Source organism: Rhamphochromis longiceps, linkage group LG13, assembly GCF_057381845.1.
Source record: "Rhamphochromis longiceps isolate RC_006_pf linkage group LG13, R_longiceps_female_GT1.1, whole genome shotgun sequence".
In the NCBI taxonomy this organism is placed as follows: domain Eukaryota; kingdom Metazoa; phylum Chordata; class Actinopteri; order Cichliformes; family Cichlidae; genus Rhamphochromis; species Rhamphochromis longiceps.
Genome location: NC_140569.1, coordinates 28354900 through 28374726, shown reverse-complemented (window position 1 = coordinate 28374726; position 19827 = coordinate 28354900). Strand labels below are relative to the sequence as shown.

The following is a 19827-nucleotide window of genomic DNA, read 5'->3' as shown; positions in this document are numbered from 1 at the left end:
TTTTTTTCCACATAATATTTAATTTTACATTTCTTCAGTACTACTCAGTATATAGTGACACTTATAGGACTAAAATTTATAAATGCAATTTTTCAAAATTCATCATTCAGTCTGAATGCCGACCGTTCAAGATAATTCTTTCATTCAAAGTAATGCAGAGCAAGTAGGAAAGCATGAGCCATAGATGTCCCTCTGTCTTCCTCTTTCTCAGATCTGGATCGTTTAACGTTACGCGTAGATATTCAGGGAGGCAACAGTGACAGAGATGGAGAGCGACAGAGAGGAGGCTTGGGGGTTCGCATCAGTGCGCCCAGGACCCCACAGTTACAGCTGGATACCGAGTGCCGTCTGGTGACTGAGTGTGAGAGCTCCCCCCAACCTATTCCTACTTTAACGTAACATCACTGCTCAAAGTGCCTTCCAAAGGAAATGACCTGGGCTACCGGATGGACAGTCCGCTGATTAATGAAACTATCCTGTCGACTTAAATTAATTTAAAAATAATATTTTTAAAGGTAAAGCGATAACTGTCATTATTTCAGTAAAATTTCCCCGTTTGTGTAGTAATCTACAAAAAAGGGAAAAAAAGAAAAAAAACTGCCCGGATGGTTTAAATATCCGGGTTTAATTGCACGGTCATATTTGTACGGGGCAACGGAGAACTACAGCAGTAGCAGCAGCGATGGCTACAAGTGATGGACGCGATTATTTTCAGAGAGCACGTCTCTTCTGGATGGTCACCGTATCAGTGGCGCTGATATATTTCGCTGTAAGTTCGTTAAATCACCTTTACTTCGGTACAACTGAGATATTATTACCGCCAGCCTTTTTTCTCTTATTTGTAACTGCTCGCGGAGCCCGTAGTTGTGTTGCACAATATGTACTCCGGGTAATTTTAATTTTCTGAAAACTTGGGGGCTCGGGGAGAGTTTAGTCCTCCCTGTTGTGGATTGCTAATGAATTTTTAAATGGGGAAAATTTTTAAATATCGGCAGGTTATTGTATGGAGTCATTGCCAAGGGTGTCGATGTAAAAGGCTAATCTTATTGAGGTTCATTCAGTTCTCGGTGTGACACAGGTCAAAAAAACAGCTCAAAGTCCACTGTACGTGTTAACATTAGCAGCTGATTCAAAACTCAGTTCACGTTAGCTTTCTTTCATCAAGGCTGCCCTCGGTCGTGCTCGGTGAACACTGACGTAAGGGGCGCTTAAGCTAACAGGTGAGCTAGTTTGTACGTGTTGGGGTTAGCTTGTAGCTAATTAACCTTTTGTCTGGTCAAGAAAATATGGCAAAGTGACCCCAAAGGATTCATGCCTGCTTTCCAAAGTATTGCCATTAAGGAGAAATGACTCAAACGGGGGTAGATGGAGCATAACAGTTTAAATGTGCAAACAGTACGATTGCCCTAAGGTGCGAACTTTTCCGAACTAAAAATACGCGAATTTAAATAAGTTCCACTGTGTTGAAATTACTTTTAATGAAACCTTCTAAAATTGTTTTAAAATTCGGCAGTGTTACTGTTAAACAGAGGAAATGTTGTCAACCTGTTACCAGGTTTGTTTATTAAGGTAAATGACAGGAATGTTGTGGCTACCTACTCTGAAGTGCTTTTTTGTTTTTTGTGCCTTCTACAATGTCACTGTTCTCATATCCATGTTTTCTTAAATGGTGTATTTTACACCTTGGGAATGGACAATGGCAGCAGTGTGTTCCATTTGTCAGCTCATGAATATTTATCATTAGATGAATTAAGTGGTTGGAAGCTGAAGATTTTTATTTAGTGTAGAAGATCAGTAATTGGGTCAGAGACTACAATTATGCTTGGCTTTGTTTGGTATAACTCAAACAGCCAAACACTGTGAACAGAACTGATTTTTGTGTAAAACTGACATATTTTACAGCATTTTGCACAACAAGGCTGCACTCTGTAGTGCATAAATCGGCTACAGTCATGATCTAAACTGCTGGAAAGAGTCATTCATAGTACCGTTACACAGCAGGAAAATAAAATGATACACTTTATTATTGCCACTGTGGAGTCTTCTCATTAAAACGGCACATCATTGCCTGTGAGCACCGAGAGAGTCTGATGTTGGCAACTCTGGGCACCATGGAGGGGACTTTCAGCAGGAAAAAATACGACTTACTGTGGTCATATGCATGCCATGAAATGAGCGTATGTCATACAGTCATTAGAAACAAAGATGTCTTTGAACAAACTAAAGTTCTCACACGGTATTGAGCAGAAGTCCTGAGCCACCCATCTTTTAAACTTACTTATTTCTTTAATTTTTTTAGAACACTGGGCCGAAGTATGGCAGTTTACAAAAACGTGCAAACATGCATGGAAATGCAGTTTATAGGGCAAAAACAAAGCTTAACTGTAGTCTTCACATTTTGAACTCTCCTGGCCGAGCGTTCATGTGATTTCTTTAAGTAGTCTTTGGGAATAGTTCTCAAGACTTGAAGGACATTCCAAAGGTCTTCTTTGAGCAGGGAAAAAAACTTCAAAAGACCTTCAGAATGATTGCTTATTTAAAGATATTGCCCTTCAAAAAATTAGAAGGAAGTTTTGTTTATTGCATACAGTGTTTTAAACTCCTTCTTTCTGATTCCAGTGCACAGTGTTTGCACCAGATGTAGTCCCATTTGAGCTCCTTGGTCCATTTGGCACCTTCTCCAAAAACCTTGCGTATAACCATCCTGACCTACTGTACAAAGGGTAAGTAATGAAGCACTGACTCCTGCAAACATCCAAACAGAGAATTCTGGTAATGAGGTTTGGTCATTATAGCTTTTGTAATGAAAGCCAATCACTTTAGGAGATCTAAAGCGACATTTTTCTAATGATTTGCAAATCACCAGACCCAGACACCCCCCCCCCCCCCCCACCACACACACGTGGATCGTTGACGCCACATTCATAGGTTGCAAATTGGCACTCATGCTGTGGAGTAATAGGACAACAATCAGAGCTTAATGTATTGTTGTGGTTTCGGTCACGTGACTCAGCTGCCAAGTCGGTCTGTTCAAAGGAAATGCAGCTGGAAGCCATCATCGAGACACTGTTGGTTTGAAATATGAAACGACTGATCAATTTAAGCTTATCAGCACTCGGTGATTGGAACAGCATGAGGGGAAAACTTGTTTTCAGACCAGAAAAGTCCTCACTGTTAACTTGTGGGTCTTTTCCCCTTTTTGGAAGCATGTGCATTATCCTAGTTTTAAATGTTATCACTGGAGAGTTGAGCTTCCTTTTTTCCTGTTTCAGGTGGTGGTTGACCTGTGCTATTCATCTTTGTGAGGCCCTGGTTGCACTGAAGTTGTGCAGGTAAGAATGCAGGAACTTTAACATCCAGTAGGTGGTGCTGCAATATAATTTTTTTTAGCCCAATTTCATGTCAACATGTACATTTTTGAATTAAAAAAACAAAATGGCCAGCTGCATTCAAATTGTGCATAATTTTCTGTTTAAGGGTTCAACAACCATTGCGCATATGATGAATCTACTTCCTAAACACACTAGTTACTTTTTCCTGCAGTAACAAAGGCATCAAGGACATGTCCACTCGGTGCCTGTGGTTTATCCAGACCTTTCTGTTCGGCTTCGCCTCCCTCCACCTGCTAATTAAGTACGACCCAGAGCGTTCCAAGCAGGACTGACCTTACCAGGAGAGGCCTACAGAACAACACATCTGAGTCTAGAGACCCCTTCTTGGGCCCTCAAGTCTTTCCACTGTTCACTTTGATTATAAGATCCTGCTGGAGAGCATGAAATGGAGCAATACTCTTGAGCAGTTTCTTTAATAGTGTCTTTTAAAATAATTCTAAAGACATGGTGCAGTACAGGTGGGTTGGTTTTGGGGGGGGGGGGGTTCCCTCTTTTCTCTGCTGCTTGGATGAACGTGATGCCTGACAGGTTTGCTGCAGATGGTATTTTGCCATCATCCTCAAAAGTGCTCTTGGATTATATGAAGAGGGGAGATGCTGTTAAATTTGCCTTTCTCAGATTAAAGTGCTGTGATTCATAGTCTTAATGTTGACACTACAAAATGAAGGATGAGTGAACTGAATCCACTGTGGGGTGTCTTCTTTCTTCTTTTTTTTTTTTTTTTTTTTTTTTTTTTTAAATAGCATTTGTGTGATTTGAGATTAATAAAAAGTGGTCTCACCTCTGTTTATTCAGTTCAGATGTATTTATGTCGTGGCAAACCAAAATAGTTTTCCTCAAGGTGCTTTATACTGTGAGGTACATCCTTTCAGTAGTCCAGAGAAAACTGCAATTAAATGACCTATAGGCAGGTACTAGGTAACAACGGGAAGGAAGAACATCCTTTTAACAAGAAGTCTCAAGACAAAAACGTAATGACCTCCTGTTGTGGTGTATAAACATGGGGCATCCTCAGTGAATCACATTATGTTCTGCAGCAGTCTGAACCTATAGCAACATGACAGGTTCAGGGTCACCTGATCCAGCCCTAACTATATACTTTAGTCTCCAAACTTTGCTATTTGATCATCTTAAACTGGAGATCATGACCCTCTCAAATCGTGTGTGTGTATATTAGTTCTATGATCATGCCCATGAGCAACAAATCTAATGCACAGTTGAGTGTGACTAGTGTTTCACATAATTGATCAGACTATTAGACAGAGTAATACTGGATTATGTGGATCCTTTACCCAAAACTAAAGCCACATCTACACATCGTGACAAGATTCCCAGAGGCTATACCTTTTTTTTTTTTTTGTTTGTTTGTTTTTTTTTCTCCTCCCCCACCTTTACCGAAAGTTCCTTAAACTGACCAAGGCTCAAATTTCATGTGAAAGGTGTTCGAGATGAATCCAACTGTTACCTAAACTGTTGTTTAGAGTCTCAATTATCTTTAGAAAGACTCAATCAGACACTTCAAACATGTTGTGCAAGTTTTGCCTTCAGTTTCTGAAAGAACTCCACTACACCCATCAGTTAGCCAAAGGAAAAACATGCTCAGTCTAAGATGAAGGCCCATTATGACAAGACTATTTTCAGTACTCTTTAAACAGGTGAGAACATTTTTTTGGTCCAGTTTGCAAGCACAGTTTGCTGGATCCTGCCTAGTAAGTTATGTAATCCAAATAACTAGGATCTGCCATATGAACATGTTGAAATGTTACACTCCAAGAACTATCCACTATCACTGTGTGCGATTGCTTAATATAAACCCTCTGATGATGGGCTGATTGAAAAAGGTGTTTTGTTTGGTGCTCAGTTAAAACATTTTCATTGTTAGGTATTAGATAATTTAGAGTTCATCCTGTCCCATCTGTCTGAATCTGCTTGGGATGATATAGTCTGCCTGATCCATATTTAGCTCACTGAAGAACTTTGTCTCGATGCTTTGAATCTGCTAGAGCATCAACTGGGGTCCCAGAAATCTTCCTGTAAAATCTGTACTAAAATTACCAGGTCAGCCAAAATTGTCAAGTGCAGACATGCTCTAATCTTCTTGATTTACCAAAGTTCCAAAGGTTTCCTATAGACTGCCATCTGATGCTGCTATGTTCTCCCTTGTCACCATCTTCCAGTTGCCTCTCTGTTCCAAATTGCACTTCTTGCAGTCTAAAAGAGTGCAGGAAGATATAACTGTGTGTACCTGTGTGTCTTGAAGTATTCACCACAGCTCTTTCCGTCCTTTTTGTAAAATCCACTGTCATGTCCTTCTGCATTTCTCTCCTTAACACCATAACATCATCACCTCTGCTCCCTTCACCTCCACGTCCCCTGTAATCTGCTCTAATCACTCATCTCTCCCCCTGGGGACACTCTCTACCCCTTCATCACAAAAATTCTCTTTTATCTTCTGACAGCCAACTTGTGCATACACACTGACAACATTCAACATCACCCCTTTGATTTCCAGCTTTGAACTCACAATCACTAGTCACACACTCTACCTTCAAAATTACCCCAACTCCATTTCTCTTCCTACCTACACCGTGTTAGAACGGCTTGAATCAACCTCCACTGCTCCTAGTTTTGCTTCCCTTCCATCCAATATATCTGCCTTTCTTCTCTCCATCATATCATCTCCCTCTTCACCAGTCATATATTTAAACCGCCACACTCTTGCCTTTCCTCCTCTCTTGCCCTTAAGATGGTATTTCTTTGTCTTTGGCCAACAGTACTACAGTTTCCACCAGAATCCTTCTGACCAACAGAGGCGGTCATTGTTAACCTGAGCTTTGACCAAACTGCTATGGAAATCTCATTCTTTATGATCAATGTATTTGATTTCTATAAGATTTTATACCACATGCCCTTCCTGGTGGAGCCCTCCCAGTTTATCCAAGTCTGGTACTAGCATTAGGAGTACACTGGCTTGTAAACACCCCCCCCCCCTATGTCTGGGTCAGATGTTTAATTAAACATTTACTTAAATGATTGTATGTAGATTATGTAGCTTATCTACTTATGTTAATTATGTAGCCCAATTAGCTAAGTAATAATAATTGTTAATGTAAGAAGTTATCGTTTCCTGGCTAGGAGCTTTAACCGTTTCGGGAAGCCTTGGACTCATCAATCACAGCTCTGAATGTATATCTTCTGACAAGAAGGTGTTTGTGTATGACGTGGGCTAAAGCAGTGTGTGACGTGGGCCAAATCAGGCTAACGCAGTAGCACGGGGTCACAGTGTCCTCTGCTTACAAACTTAAGAGCATTAGCTTGTCTTAAATGGTCCAGTCTCAACTAGAGCTTTGCCCAGACATTAGTCAGTTGGACAGTGCAGACACTACTTATTTTTAAATCCTGTGTTACTTTTACTTTTGGTGAAAGTACACCAGCATTGAAGAAAAACCCAAGCTAGTTGTCTAGTCTAGCTAGTCCCTTACTTTGCATATAAACTTCACAAATGTGAAAACACGGTTACAGTTCATTTGTCCAGAGTTTTATTTGGAGAACACTTTTAGGAGGGTTGAAACTGCCACTGTGGACAGTACAAATACAGAAATATTTACAGCATTTTAAAAAGAACATTCAATGAAAAATAGACCTTATATAGTGAAGCTGTACATGCGCTACAGGAGTCACACTCCACCCTTTAGCTAATGCAGACTGATCCACGTTCTGCCAGGGGGTGGAGCCACAAGTTGGCCACCACAGACTAAAGCGTGGCCACCCATGACAGCCGTTAATGAAGACCCAGAGGGCTCGACACACACTCAAATAGTTTTTTTGCAGAACTGTTTCTCTATAGGGACATATTTTAATTGTAATTAGCTTATATGCTTTACCAACAACTGGGAAAAAAAGCTTTATCCACTGTTACAGATTTATTTAATCACTTGAGGGTTACATAAAAAGCTTATATAATAAGAGTAAATGAAGAAAGATCTTGGCTACTGGTGGCTCTACAGTAATTTAAAACACAGAGAAAAATACTTTATTATGTGCCAGCCCAATGTTAACCCATTAAATGGCCCAAGTTGGGAACCACTATAAAAATAGTCTGAATAGCATTCAGTTAGAATTAGCATCATCAACTGGGATGCAGTTTAACCGCTTCACAGTATATTTAAGGTGCCATGATGAAGAAGAACAAAAGCAGCATTAGTAATAGAAGGAACATGTAGATTTGCACTATAATCTCAAGGTTTTGCTGACCAAGCATTCTCTTAATGAGTCTCATATAACAGAGCTTGCATATCATAAGAGTGTGTGTGTTTGTTGCAGGAATGGTTTGCATGTGTTATCCCGACGGCAGGAATCTGTTTTTAGTCAGTCTAGTTTTGTGTTTAGGATTTCGCTGTGATCACCGGTCCAGCCAGCATATAGAGGGGTAGCGCTCGCTCAGCGTCTTGCGCAGATGAGCACTCTGCATCTTATCCCTGGTTTCCACCACACACTCCACCTGTCAACACACACACATACAGTTAGTCTTCTTATGTCATTCTCCGTCTCACACACACTCTAGAATTAGGGCAGTGAGAGGTTTGCTTGTTGCATTATGCAACACCTTTCACCTCCTGACACTTGCTCTGAATAAGCAGTACAAATTGTCAGTGGAGACTGTGGGGGTAAGAATGCAGAGCCAGGAGATTACATGATAAGTCTGCTCCATCCCTGAGCTTTAGAAATGAAGGAGAATAAAACAAATCCATTATTTTAAAAAGCTACGATGGCCCAAGTTTTATCAGTCGAGTTATGTCAGTTTCTCCCCGGCAGCTTTTCTTCATTTTTTTTCCAAGTTAAAAAAAAAAAAAGGCATACTATATGTAATGTTTGTAAGTCTTAAAGTCATCAAACTGACTCAGTAGTTTCAGTTGCATAGCAACACTGTGTTTGCAACTTGCTAAAACAACAGCCAAAATTGGCTAATGGTTGTACCAGACCGAGTAAAGCTGTAGGTGGGTACTGAACTGAGCAATGCTACTTTTTTCTATCTTTTAAAAATGTATTTGTATTTTTGGTCTTTTAATTCCCGCCAACTCCCTGACAACTCCAAGCCAAGAGTTCCACGGCAATAAAGGAAAAGTGGATGAGCGGATTGGCGAGGAGGAGGAAAGAGAATGAAGTGAAGAGGACAGATTAGTCGCCTACCTTTGCCTTGAAGAGCTCTGACTTATCGCTGTGTCTACGATGGCAGACGTCCAACAACCTGGGAGGAAAAAGACAAAAGAGGCGAAGGAATGAATAAACTAAAGGTGGCACAGGGCAACGTTAAAAACAAAACCGATTAAGTCCGAACAGGTTCCTACACTACCTGACGTCCTCTCTGGTCAGAACATCCAGCAGCTTAGCCATGTCTCCTGGCCACTCTCCCAGCTGCACTGAGAACTTACTGATCCGGTTGTCCAACACCAAAGCTCGGTCCATGCACTGCCTCACCACTTCCAGCTCCATGTTAGCGCTGCTCACCACCACAGCCACCCTACAGCAGACACAGAGGAAGGCTTAGTTTATCTGCAGTCAAAAGGATTAGCACTGCTGACATTGTTATGTTGCCAGAATGTGAGCTTTTCAGGCGTTAAGGAAAACATTGAGCCCTCAGAGTTAGGACTATATTTAAAATATATATATTTCTTTTTTTAAAGTGGGAATTTGCACTGTTTGAAAACTAGAAGGTTGATGAGTAAAGAGAAATTACATGGTTCGGGTAGGAAACCGTGAAATTAATACACTTGACCCACTTTTTGCCTTTTAGTTCCGGTAGTTGGCCGGCCAAAATGGCAGCCAATCCCATGGCTCCCTCTGTGTCCACAGTGGAGCGTTCAAACTCCTGAAACCGCAGCATTGCCACCAGAGAGTCTTCCTCACTGTAAGAAAAGGAAAGAAAAATGCACTCCTTCGATATCCGATTACCAAAATTAGACTTCGACATGGGCCCCAACATCCATAAAGATATAACTGACAAGATGATGGGCCTATAATTTGAGGTGATTCACATCTGAATCTTCAGAGCCAGTCCATAACCAGACAAAATGAAATGTGATTGTGTTCACACCAGATGCACTTCTTGTGATTGTTTGTTGAAATTCTGAACCCTAGGCCATCTCCTGTCTCACCAATGTGTCGACGATGGCTCTGGTCCACCGTGTCTCAAACGCTGCTTGGTGTTTTTCTCTCTCCTAACACACTTGAACAGCAGTCTCTTTTATGCCTTTTTCCATTGATGTGTGATTGTGCCTAACAGAGAACCACAGGGTTTCCAGCAGAAAGGTTAACAGCCTTTTTGGTGTGAAGCCTGAAGGACTGAGCCAGCACCAAGCCAAAACTGGCTCTGCACCAGCACCACTTCAGTGTAAAAGAGGTATTTGTGTTCTGGGAGTAATAATACATCTGTACAGTGAAGTCAGATATTTAAAAAAAGACAAAAGTTTAATTCTATAAATGTAATGTGGACGTGCAGTACCTGACAGTGATGACTTTGTCCACCAGTTTCTTTGCCAGCTGAAAGGTGTTAACACCAAGGGAATGCTCCATGAGATCTGAGAAGAGACAGATGATCATCACAAGCTCCTTTATTGCAGGGGAAAAAAGTACAAAGGAGTTTCTAACAATAAATAATGTGCACATAATCTTTTTTTTACTATCTTCCCCTTCATGAGGGGAAGGTGTGGTACGTGACTTCAGCAGAACAAGTCGGAAATGAGTTTACCTCCATAAAGTTTCTTATTGGGGTTGCTGTGCATGTCTTTGATTGGACCGTTCGTTTTCAGAGATTGTAGCAGCAAAGGGAAATCTTCTGGTTCAACTCCCTGTTGAAGAAAGGTGGGTCAGCTATTGTTCTCATGTGTTGATGATGATGATTTCTAACCTGCATTTCACTGTGGAGTAAAACTGTTGAGGTCGCTTTTGCAGAGTGTCCTGGATTGACGTAGGCAAGACCAAGCTAGCATTTTTGGAACTGAGTTTTTGGATGGTGGACAAAAAACAGTGTTGGCTGTTTTGAACCCGGGAACCTCTTCCTGTGAGCCAACAGTGCAAACAGAGTCACTGAAGCACAGTCGCAGTTTGAGTTAAATGTTAGCATTAGCATGTTCAAATGATACTGACATGCTAACATTGAGCATGGTAGTGTTTACCATGTTTGCTATCCATATTTAACATACAGGCAACCTGACAGGCTGATCAGGACTGAATGTTAATGCAATGAGCATACAGTGAAGATGTAAAGATTCAAAGAGCTTCTCAATGTCTGCTTACTATGACAAGAATGCGAGAGTCGAGGTGTTTGATGGCCGCAGCGGTGCCAGCCAGTAGACCATACTGTCCTGCAGCAGGAATGACCACTGCCTCCAGTTTGGGCACCTGTTCATAGATCTCCATGCCCACAGTGCCCAGCCCTGCCAGGTACGCTGCATTTTCATCTCTGCTCAGCAGCAAAGAGAGGAAGAGCAGCCTTATGTTAAGATACTAAAACATTACTTAGTACTGCAAAGACACAGACAGAAACTCTCATTCCAGCTCCTAATATGAATGTTAGACTGACTCTTCCAGGTAGAGGTATCCATTCTCCCTAGCCAGATGGCAGGCGTGGTTCTGGGAATCGCGGCCGGTGCTGCCGTAGGAGATAACCATGGCGCCGTAATCTCTGTAGATCCTGAGGCGGGGCGAGGAGCAACTTGACGGCATGATGACAAACACCGGGATCTTCAGATCCACCGCGTGGTGCGCCACGGCCATGGAGAAGTTACAGTCAGTGGCCACGATCACACCCATCCTCTGCTGCTCCTGCAAGCACAGAAACACACAGCTGACATATAATCACATGCAACAAATATGCACGCAGAGCACACTTCAGTGGATCCTTACAGCGTCTTTTTCAGCTCCCCCGCCCCAATCTACCTGTGTGAGGGAGGTGAGCAGGTACAGCACTCCTCTCTCCTTCACAGAGCCGGTGTAGTGCAGGTGCTCCTTCTTCAGGTAGATCTCCATCCCGTACTGTTTGGACAATCTGGAGTACTGAGCACACAAAAGAAGCAGCATATTTCAAGAGCTCCTGCAGCAGCAGTAACCCGTTAAAGATAGATTTGCTAAGCTGGCTTTATATAACCACTCAGGTGCTCACATGCATGCTGAAATAGTTTTCACTTCATATAATTACTCCTGGCGTATGAAATCCATGGTCTTTGCCCCGAGTCATGTTCAACTTTTTTGTTATTTTTGCGTGAATTCCCCTAAATGCTGGTGCTCGTCCAGCTCCAGGAGTCTCTGCCTGCTCTTTGCTTTTTGCCAACAGCCGTTAATCCAATCTGCTTCACACTTGGTGGGTATAATGCAATATAAAGTATGAAGCAGATATGAGGGCTCCTCCTAATTTGGCTAAAAGCTGCAGTGCATTATTAGCGATGATGTCCCCACGAGGGCTTCACCTTTGGGTGATCTTTAGTTATTATCACCTGTCCCGCTAACAGTTGCATCACCAGTAGTTATGTCGAAGCAAGCCTCAATTAAAAGAGTTTTTCTTTGGGCGTTTTGTGGTTATTAGCAGCGGCACACAACCACGCACAGTGAAAATGCAGAGATGTGCAGAGACATTATAAAAGAGAGACATGGCACTCCTGACTTGAAACTAATGGGAGGGTCTTGAATCAGCGAAGATGATGTTAGAAATATAACGTCCAAGGACCCAAACCCACTCTGCAGACTAACTGAAACTAAATGCACCTAACCTAAAAATGTAAATGAAAATGAATGAAAAACAGAAACGTAATAACTCTGCTTCTGGGGGGGATTATTTGGGGAAAGCAAAAGCACATATCAGAGGTTTTTTTTTGTTTGTTTTTTCCTGGTGACTACTGAGATGGAGAGAGGTGACGAGGCCTTCTTCTAGAGAGACTCTGCCTTCATCACTCCATCAATTTACATCAATTACATTATTGTGAGATCACATTTAACTTAAGGCAAGTTCTAAAATGAATCCCTGATAACCCAAATGTTAGAATTTCCCATTTTTAAGCAAAAACAAACTTGTTTACAACCTGGTACAAAAAAACTCTGCACAACTTAATTCTAACATAAAATCATCAATTTCAAATGTATCAAAGTAACGCAGACCATGAAGGCTTTGTTCAGTTTTTCCATGAGCAAAAATCTGCATCCCATTTAGACTAGTTCTGATATTAGTTCACCCTCTTGTGGTCTGTCTACAGCAAACTTCCTTAGGAATGAAACTGAAGGAAGTGATTTCAGCTCCCAAACAAAGGTCAAAGGTCACCTTATTGCACGTTCTCCTGCACTTATTCTGTGTTAGTGTACCGTGCAAGGCGTCTTCTGGATCCCTGACTGGATCCTGAAGGCTGCTGCGCTGATGTCCTCAAAGCGGAGGTACTGGGCAGGAGGTCTCGGGATCATCCTGAACTCGCTGACTCGTCTGGTTTTGGGGGGGTCCATGAGGACAACCTCAGGAGCCATCGCTACTTTTGTTTCGTGGACTTTCACATCACCGTTGAGAAGTTCTTCCACACCAAAGTCCTTCAGACGCTCCGGTTCAATAAGGGTGGGTCTGCGGCCCACGGTGCCGTTACTGATGGGACCATATTTGTAAGAGCTGCCGGGCTGACTGGGGCCCAGATACAACTCCTCTCTGAAAACCACAAGCAGGCATTGGGGTGTCACTTAAAAACCATATCAAATCATATTCAGAGAACTAAAGTGTGCTTTTGCACAGCTGATGAGTCCTTCTCTTTTAAAACCAGAAGACTACAGCTCCTGATCCTACACTCGTCTTTTTCACAGTGTAAATTCTTAATTTTCTGCACACATACTATTGCAAGCTAACACAGTAAAAATAACACACGGAGGCTTTAGCAAAGTACCACACAGTCATGAGCTGGAGCGCAGCGAGATTTGATTTGCATCTTCCAAACCCCGAAGATAAAAAGTGAGCAGATGTGAGAACGCTGATGTGAATATAATAGCTTTTCCAATTAAGCAGGTTGTTGGCGTCCACTAGCTCTCAGATCATAAAGGTTATTTCTCCCAAGTATGTAAATGCACCACCAGAGGGAACTTTTAAAACCAATTACTGTTTTCAGCTGCATGTTTTTCCACAGTGAGTAGCTTTGCAATCAGCTTGTAGCTGGTTTCCAGTGTTAAACCAGTTGTTTCTGAAGGATCGGGACTTTTTTTAAAAATTACAACAGCAGGGTATGCTTCAGAAATAGTAACATAGTACATATAGTACTATATACAGTACAATAGTACATCTGTCAAGCATCAGATCTGATTTATTACTTGATTCACGACAAATTAACACAATTTTAAGATATAAAGAAAAACTAAAACCGGACCAACAGCTTAAGAAAACAAATTTAACAAAAGTGTATTTGCACAAATTCTAATTTCTATCCTCTGGATGTCAGCCAGAATGTAGGGCGGCGCTGCGAGGCCTTTGGCAGACAGTATCAGCTGATATTCTCCACATTTTAAAAGTATACATCATCACTAGAGCTACAAGTTTTATTAACAATAGACATGAAGCAATAACTCTTAGTATAATTCACCTGAAATATAAAAAATAAAAGGTTTATTTACTCAAATAATTAATCATTAAGGAGAAAGTCCTTGGTATAAACTGAATATGTATCAACAAAGTGCATAAGGAGTAATGCATAAATGTTTTTTGAGTGTAACTGGATGTAAGAACTTTGAAAAAGTGACAATTTCCCACTTTGCTTCGTCGATACGACCACTCTCACCGGCGGTCCGCTCACATTCTTCAGGCTAAGATGAATTGATTCACCTTTCACGTCGACCCTGCTTCCACTCTCGGTGACGGATTACTATTACAAGTCACCTTATGATTCATTGGGTCATTCGGCTCCTCTTTTAGGAGACACACAAGCGATTAAAAAGGCAATTTAGTGGTAATAGCAGGACAGAATGATTTATAAACGGCCGTTGGAGCTAATCAAATTGCGCGATTCATTTAAATAGCTTATTAAAGTTAGGCTGGGTATGGGCAGATTTACTCAAATGACACAACACAAAACTGGATCAGACTCCCGCGGGATGTTTCTGTCAAACAGTCAGCGCAGAGGCCTTTTACACAGCATAGACATAGTAATAGGATTATACTCATTGGGGATTAACTCAGTCACTCAGTAAAGCAGATCACATATAGTTACCAGCTACGTTTGAAACTTTGAAACAGGTTGGAGTCATTCCAATCATCGTCAGTGAGGTAAAATAAGATAACTGACTGACGAGGGTGCTTTTGCGAGCGCGCAGTTCTACAATAACATCAACAAGCCACCAGGTGGAGTAGCTTTCCCAAACAATGGTCTAAATACCCTTCAGTGGTGCCAGCTCTCTATACAGAGAACATCTCGCTCTATTTATATCGCAATGATCTTGCCGTAGACAATACGGCAAACTTTCACCTCGCCTCCTGGGTCCATTACTGCTCTCTCCCCACTTGTCCTTCACTCTTTTAGCCCCATTATTCAAGCACACAGTGTGCGCTCTTAACACGGCTATGAATAAGAAAAGTCCAAGGCTGCACCTGTGATTAGGGTGCTTTGCTTCAAAGGCAGAGTTCAAAAACAGCATCAAAGGAGGGCAAAGAGCAACATGGCAGCCTCAGAAAGCCTCATCAAAAGGGAAGATGAAGCGCTGAAACAGTAAAAAACAAAAAGTTGCTTATTTTATTATAAAACAGCACAAAAAATCCCCACAAAAAGTAAGGACAAAGCTAAAAGTGAAGGAGATATTTAAGCCCACCAGGCTTTCATCAGTGCACTATCTCAGCTTCTTTATGTCCTTTTAAAGACAAAATGCCCTGTCTGGCTGCTGAGCTGCTTCCTTTTCTGATTGAAGAATAAAAAAAGTTCATCATATGGGAAAGGAAATGTCTCCTGGCACTACATGACTGTATGTATTCCTGATGTTGCATCACTGAGTGTGCAGTTCTGCATCCTTTCGGGCAACGCTTCAACAGCTTTCTTACATTCGTCGGCTGCTTTGTTTTTGGCTCTTTGGTTATAACACGAAAAGCTCCAGAAGTTTTTAATGTGCTCAAAGAGGCAGAGGAAGATCAGTTTGCTTGTTAAATCTTGACGGTTGTAATCTTCCGTATAAGTCAAACACTGAGGGAGTACTTGTAAAATCTGTTTGACCCTGAATGTGATGTAATTTATCAGCGGCACAAAGAAATGCCAGTTTTCCACCAAAGCTTAAAATCAAAGCTTCCTTCCTTTCTCTAAATCTGTCACAATATCCTGAAATGAAAGAGGATGTTATGGTCAAGAATCAAGCAGAGAGGGTAGCCTATCACGGGTTGGGATGCTGGCAGGACGAGCAAGGAGAAGATGGAGAGATAGAAGGAGAAGGCCAGAGTATGTGGATCTTTGATTTGGGGGTTTGCAACAGCCAAGCATGAACATTTGGTGCGTTTTGTTGAGTTTCACTTATAATTAAAGCTGAAGAAGAGACTGGACACAGCAGATGAGGAATGGAGGTCATTTAAGGAGGAGCTACCTCAAAATTCTGAGGGTAGATCTGAATCTAGAGGGTTGAGCTGGTTGGGGGAGAGGTCTGGGGCTCCGAAGAAGGCTACAGGTAATTTCCCACCTCTGCCAGAAGGGGTCATTCTCCTCGCTGTCTTTAAGGGCCGGCCGTGGTGAGTACAAACGCTCAAGTCGCTCGCTCAAATGGCTCGAGTAGAATAATTGAGCGGCAAAGTTCATCCTGGTTAGAGGACCTTCTTCCTAGAGTCCAACAAGTGTCTGTATCTGAATCCCTCTCCTGTCCCTGCTGCTGTGTTGTGTCCGAGGGATAAGAGGACACTGACTGGTGCTGCTCCCACGGCGTAATGTCCCACGCCCCAGCTCCTTCCTTTTCCTGTCCAGGGGCTATTTAAGAAGGGATTACCCATGGACATGTGCGCGGTGGCCATGTAGTGCTTCTCCGGTGGCACGGCCCCTCCCAGAGCTCTATTCCTGTGCTCGCACTGAGATTACTTCCCCTTTTTGTGACGCAGTGCTAATCAGACTGTCTAAGGAGATAGATACAGACTTAGGGTTTAACTAGGAAGCAGCGATCTAGAGGCTCAGCAACACAGAGGAGACAACGATAGATGGAGGATCAGAAATGCATGATTTTTTAGCCACCAAAATCAATTAAAAAAGAGACACTTGCAGCAGTTTCATCATTATGTGGCATTTCTAGTATCACGAAGTGATGCAGTTGTTGCAGCCTCTATGAGATACAGGGAGGGAAACTGTAGGAGATTTTCCATTCAGCTGTCAGATGTAAGTGCTTACATCTGTAAGAAAGTGAAAAAGGATGTTGCAACAGGAGAGACTATGTTCTGGCACCACAAATGAACAGCTGAACATGGTAGAACTGTAGAAAGACAGGCTGCCAGACATGAGACGCCAAAGGGAAAGCTTAGGTTTAGACTCTGTTCAGCTCTGATCAGGCGTCAAAATCTAAAACCTGAAGAGCAGCAGTGTGTCCAGCAGTCACCGGAGTCTCACTGGCAACTGATAAGCTTATTTTCAATTAGTTTCTTAATGAGTTGTTGCCTTTTTAGACAGCTGTGTGTGGAAAAAAGCTCCAATAACAGTTAGGAAAGTGGAATTGGGACTCTGTGCAATCAGTTTTGCAACTTTCCAAACTTCACTGCAAATGGTCAATTTTGGTTAATGTTTTTCATGGTCCAATGACATCTTGTAAAACCATATTTCAAGGAAAGTGAAACCTATACAACATAACTGGTCTCATATTACCTTCAGCTTATACACACTAAATCTGCCAATCTGCTTCGTCTGAAGTGTCTGCCAGCTGGTAGTTTGGGGAAACCGTCTTCTCCAAGACATCCAGAGGTGGACTGGCAGCTGAGAACTAACAGTCATTTACACCCACTTCAATCCATAAATTCTAAGTTGCGACAGAACAGCTAGAGTTTGAACTCTCAGCTCCTTTTTATCGCTGTTGACATACACATGAAATACCACTCGAACAGGTACGAGATAAGATCACAACGTAGGCTATTTGTGCTTGAGTATGTCAAATATTGCACTATATCTCTGCAGAGTACTTTCATCACAATCTGAACTGAGCCATAAGGAAAGTCAAAGTGACCAATGTCTAAAAAAAATAAACTAAAATAAAACTAACAAAGGGAACAATGTTATACATCCCATTTCTGACAAGGGCTTTATAAACACTTCGAATACAAAATTAGCCAAACGACCAGAAGCTAATTTAGGCCATAGTGTACTGCATGCTTAGTGTTTGGTTGTTCTAAAATACTTTATAAGGAGTAAGCTCTGCAATTTTTCAGTGAGCACATTTTGTGTAGCAATAAACCACCACAACACATATGCTAGTTTTTGCTAGCGAAAGTTATAATCCTACACTGGGAAACGATGCCTCCTGCAGTGCACACGTGCTAACGTTAGCAGATAATGGTTCTGGTTTAAAAAAAAATAAAATAAAAATGAGCTAGGGACAACCAAGATGTCAAATTAGAGGCTTCAAAAGGTTTTCCAAAAATGTTTCGTGGCAGTGGCTCCATCCGTTTGTTTTGATATAATTCATCAGTAAACAAATGAAAGGTGAAAAAAAATACAACAACAATCATGCAAGATGATACAATGCTAGGTTAAGCTAATATCCATTAGGACGTTGGACGATGGTGCTGTAGTGGTTAGCGGTGCTTTGTCATAGTAAGACGTTTTGGGGTTTGAATACAACTGTTTGCACATTCTCCCTGCATCTGTGTGGGTTTTCTTTGCACACCCTTCCTTCCTCCCACAGTCCAAAGACATGTACGTTGGGTTTAAAGGGGATTCTGAAATTGGTTTTGATTGTGAATGGCTAACACGATGGCCTACAGTAGATATCCTGCCTATCCTATGACAGCTCCATCCCAACCATGATCCTTAATTGAATACGCAGAAGAAAATAGATGGACGACAACAACTGTTTACTTTGATTTAGTTTGATCACTGTCGCTGAGACATCAAAGTAAGTGATCTCTCCTCAGGTGCTAGCATATCAAAACACTGACGTAGCAATGTGGCAACGCAACCCCAGTCAAATTTCTCCTAAATGACTGCAGTAAGGACTGAACACAGAGCATGCATTAGGGTCTGTGAACTTTAACTTATTAACTCAGGTGTATTGTGGAGTGAAAGAAGTTAAGTGACGCACAAAAAAAGTTAGGGTACTTTTTTAGCAAACAGGGCGCCATGTGTTCTGTAAAGGTTTTGGTGCAACACTTACAGGTCCTCTCGTTTTATTTTTTTATACTGTAAGGAGTCCATTTCTGAAAAAGCTTGAGGATCCTGATCTAGTGTGCAAAGTAATTAAAGTACAAACCTGAATAGTGAGAACATGCGAAAAGGTTTCCTTTTTTAAACACAGCAAACACTAAGTGGGATTGCGACAATCCAGGGAACCCAGAGGCCAATTATTGACTTGTCTCTAAACCAGACTTCACACACACCACCACACATCTCACTCAGATTAGACTTAGCTTCTTACAAAAGTGGCAAAAACATGGTGTATGCCAGAGAGCTGAGGTCACATATTGGCAGCGAGGAGCAATAATGAGATCCGTGTCGAGGTGGAGACGATGAAATGACCACCGCCGAGGGTCCTCTTAATCTCTCCACGACTGTGGTGACATCTGGTCATCATAACTACTGGCAGGCGTTGCAGTAGAAAACAAAGAGACGTATGGACAGGAGGACGGAAATAGGCAGTGGGAAGGTGACCTCGCTTCCAGCAGTCTGTCACACGGTGGCTCAGCGTGATGCCGGCTGTGATCCTCTGGTTGTGAGCTTCTGCAGATGCTCTGTTCTTTACGTTGCGTCTGATGCCTGAAAACACGCATTAGCTAAATGGTCACAGGGTGAACTCTGACACATATGTACATTTATTAGCCTGTTGATTGTAAAAAGGGGGGGGTTGGGGAGGGGAACTCCAAATTCCAGTTCTAACTGCAGTTCTTTAAAATTCTAATGGCACACATATATATATGCGTGACTATAATGTGTGTTTGTGTGTGGATTTCATTCATATTAAGGCTTACTGCTACATTTACAGCTGTTGTGTTTTCTAAATAAATGAAATAGCAATTGGGGAAATTGTCTTTATGTTTTATCAAATGTGTCCAAGCTTTTGAATATGCAGCATATAAAAGTTTGTTTTTGATTTCTGGCGTATTAAATTTATTCTGACAGGATGAAATTATTGTTCTTTCCTTGTGTTGTTGCCCCTTTCAGTTTTCTTATCCCGTTTTCCTGTTGATGCTTCTGTAAAGGCTGACCATGTGTGAGACACATAGCTATATTTCCCCGTGTCCTCGGCCTGTATCTCTGGTTTGGAT

At 41.8% G+C, this 19827-nt stretch overlaps 2 protein-coding genes across 3 annotated transcripts; one reads left to right on the top strand and one right to left on the bottom strand.

Annotated features, from left to right (window-relative positions):
• Positions 1-610: 610 nt before the first annotated feature.
• tmem254 (transmembrane protein 254) lies at positions 611-4161 on the top strand. Its single transcript, XM_085428910.1, has 4 exons — positions 611-769; positions 2620-2723; positions 3273-3332; positions 3544-4161. Exons 1-4 carry the CDS (start codon positions 683-685, stop codon positions 3662-3664), a joined length of 372 nt encoding a protein of 123 aa, XP_085285036.1. The 5' UTR covers positions 611-682; the 3' UTR covers positions 3665-4161.
• Positions 4162-6930: 2769 nt separating this feature from the next.
• On the bottom strand, positions 6931-19314 carry LOC146656041 (uncharacterized). 2 transcript variants are annotated; one of them, XM_085427645.1, is made up of 11 exons: positions 18981-19314; positions 12744-13071; positions 11331-11447; positions 10975-11216; positions 10689-10854; positions 10141-10240; positions 9895-9970; positions 9173-9298; positions 8746-8913; positions 8583-8640; positions 6931-7893 (listed from the first exon to the last, which is right to left on the bottom strand). In XM_085427645.1, exons 1-11 carry the CDS (start codon positions 18995-18997, stop codon positions 7795-7797), a joined length of 1497 nt encoding a protein of 498 aa, XP_085283771.1. In that variant the 5' UTR covers positions 18998-19314; the 3' UTR covers positions 6931-7794. The 2 variants fall into 2 exon arrangements, with proteins under 2 accessions (XP_085283771.1, XP_085283772.1); XM_085427646.1 differs by lacking the exon at positions 18981-19314 and adding an exon at positions 16059-16231.
• Between the last annotated feature and the right edge of the window lie 513 nt (positions 19315-19827).

What these genes read in the sequence shown, in the direction of transcription:
- LOC146656041 (XM_085427646.1), bottom strand. Translation starts at nt 16,174, where the DNA reads ATGAACTTTGCCGCTCAATTATTCTACTCGAGCCATTTGAGCGAGCGA. An exon ending in CTGACCAGAGAGGACGTCAG is followed by an intron (nt 8,641 to 8,745) that starts GTAGTGTAGGAA and finishes TTTTCCTCCCAG; the next exon opens with GTTGTTGGACGTCTGCCATC. An exon ending in CAGAGCTCTTCAAGGCAAAG is followed by an intron (nt 7,894 to 8,582) that starts GTAGGCGACTAA and finishes GTGTGTTGACAG; the next exon opens with GTGGAGTGTGTGGTGGAAAC.
- tmem254 (XM_085428910.1), top strand. Translation starts at nt 683, where the DNA reads ATGGCTACAAGTGATGGACGCGATTATTTTCAGAGAGCACGTCTCTTC. An exon ending in TGGCGCTGATATATTTCGCT is followed by an intron (nt 770 to 2,619) that starts GTAAGTTCGTTA and finishes TTCTGATTCCAG; the next exon opens with TGCACAGTGTTTGCACCAGA. An exon ending in GTTGCACTGAAGTTGTGCAG is followed by an intron (nt 3,333 to 3,543) that starts GTAAGAATGCAG and finishes TTTTTCCTGCAG; the next exon opens with TAACAAAGGCATCAAGGACA.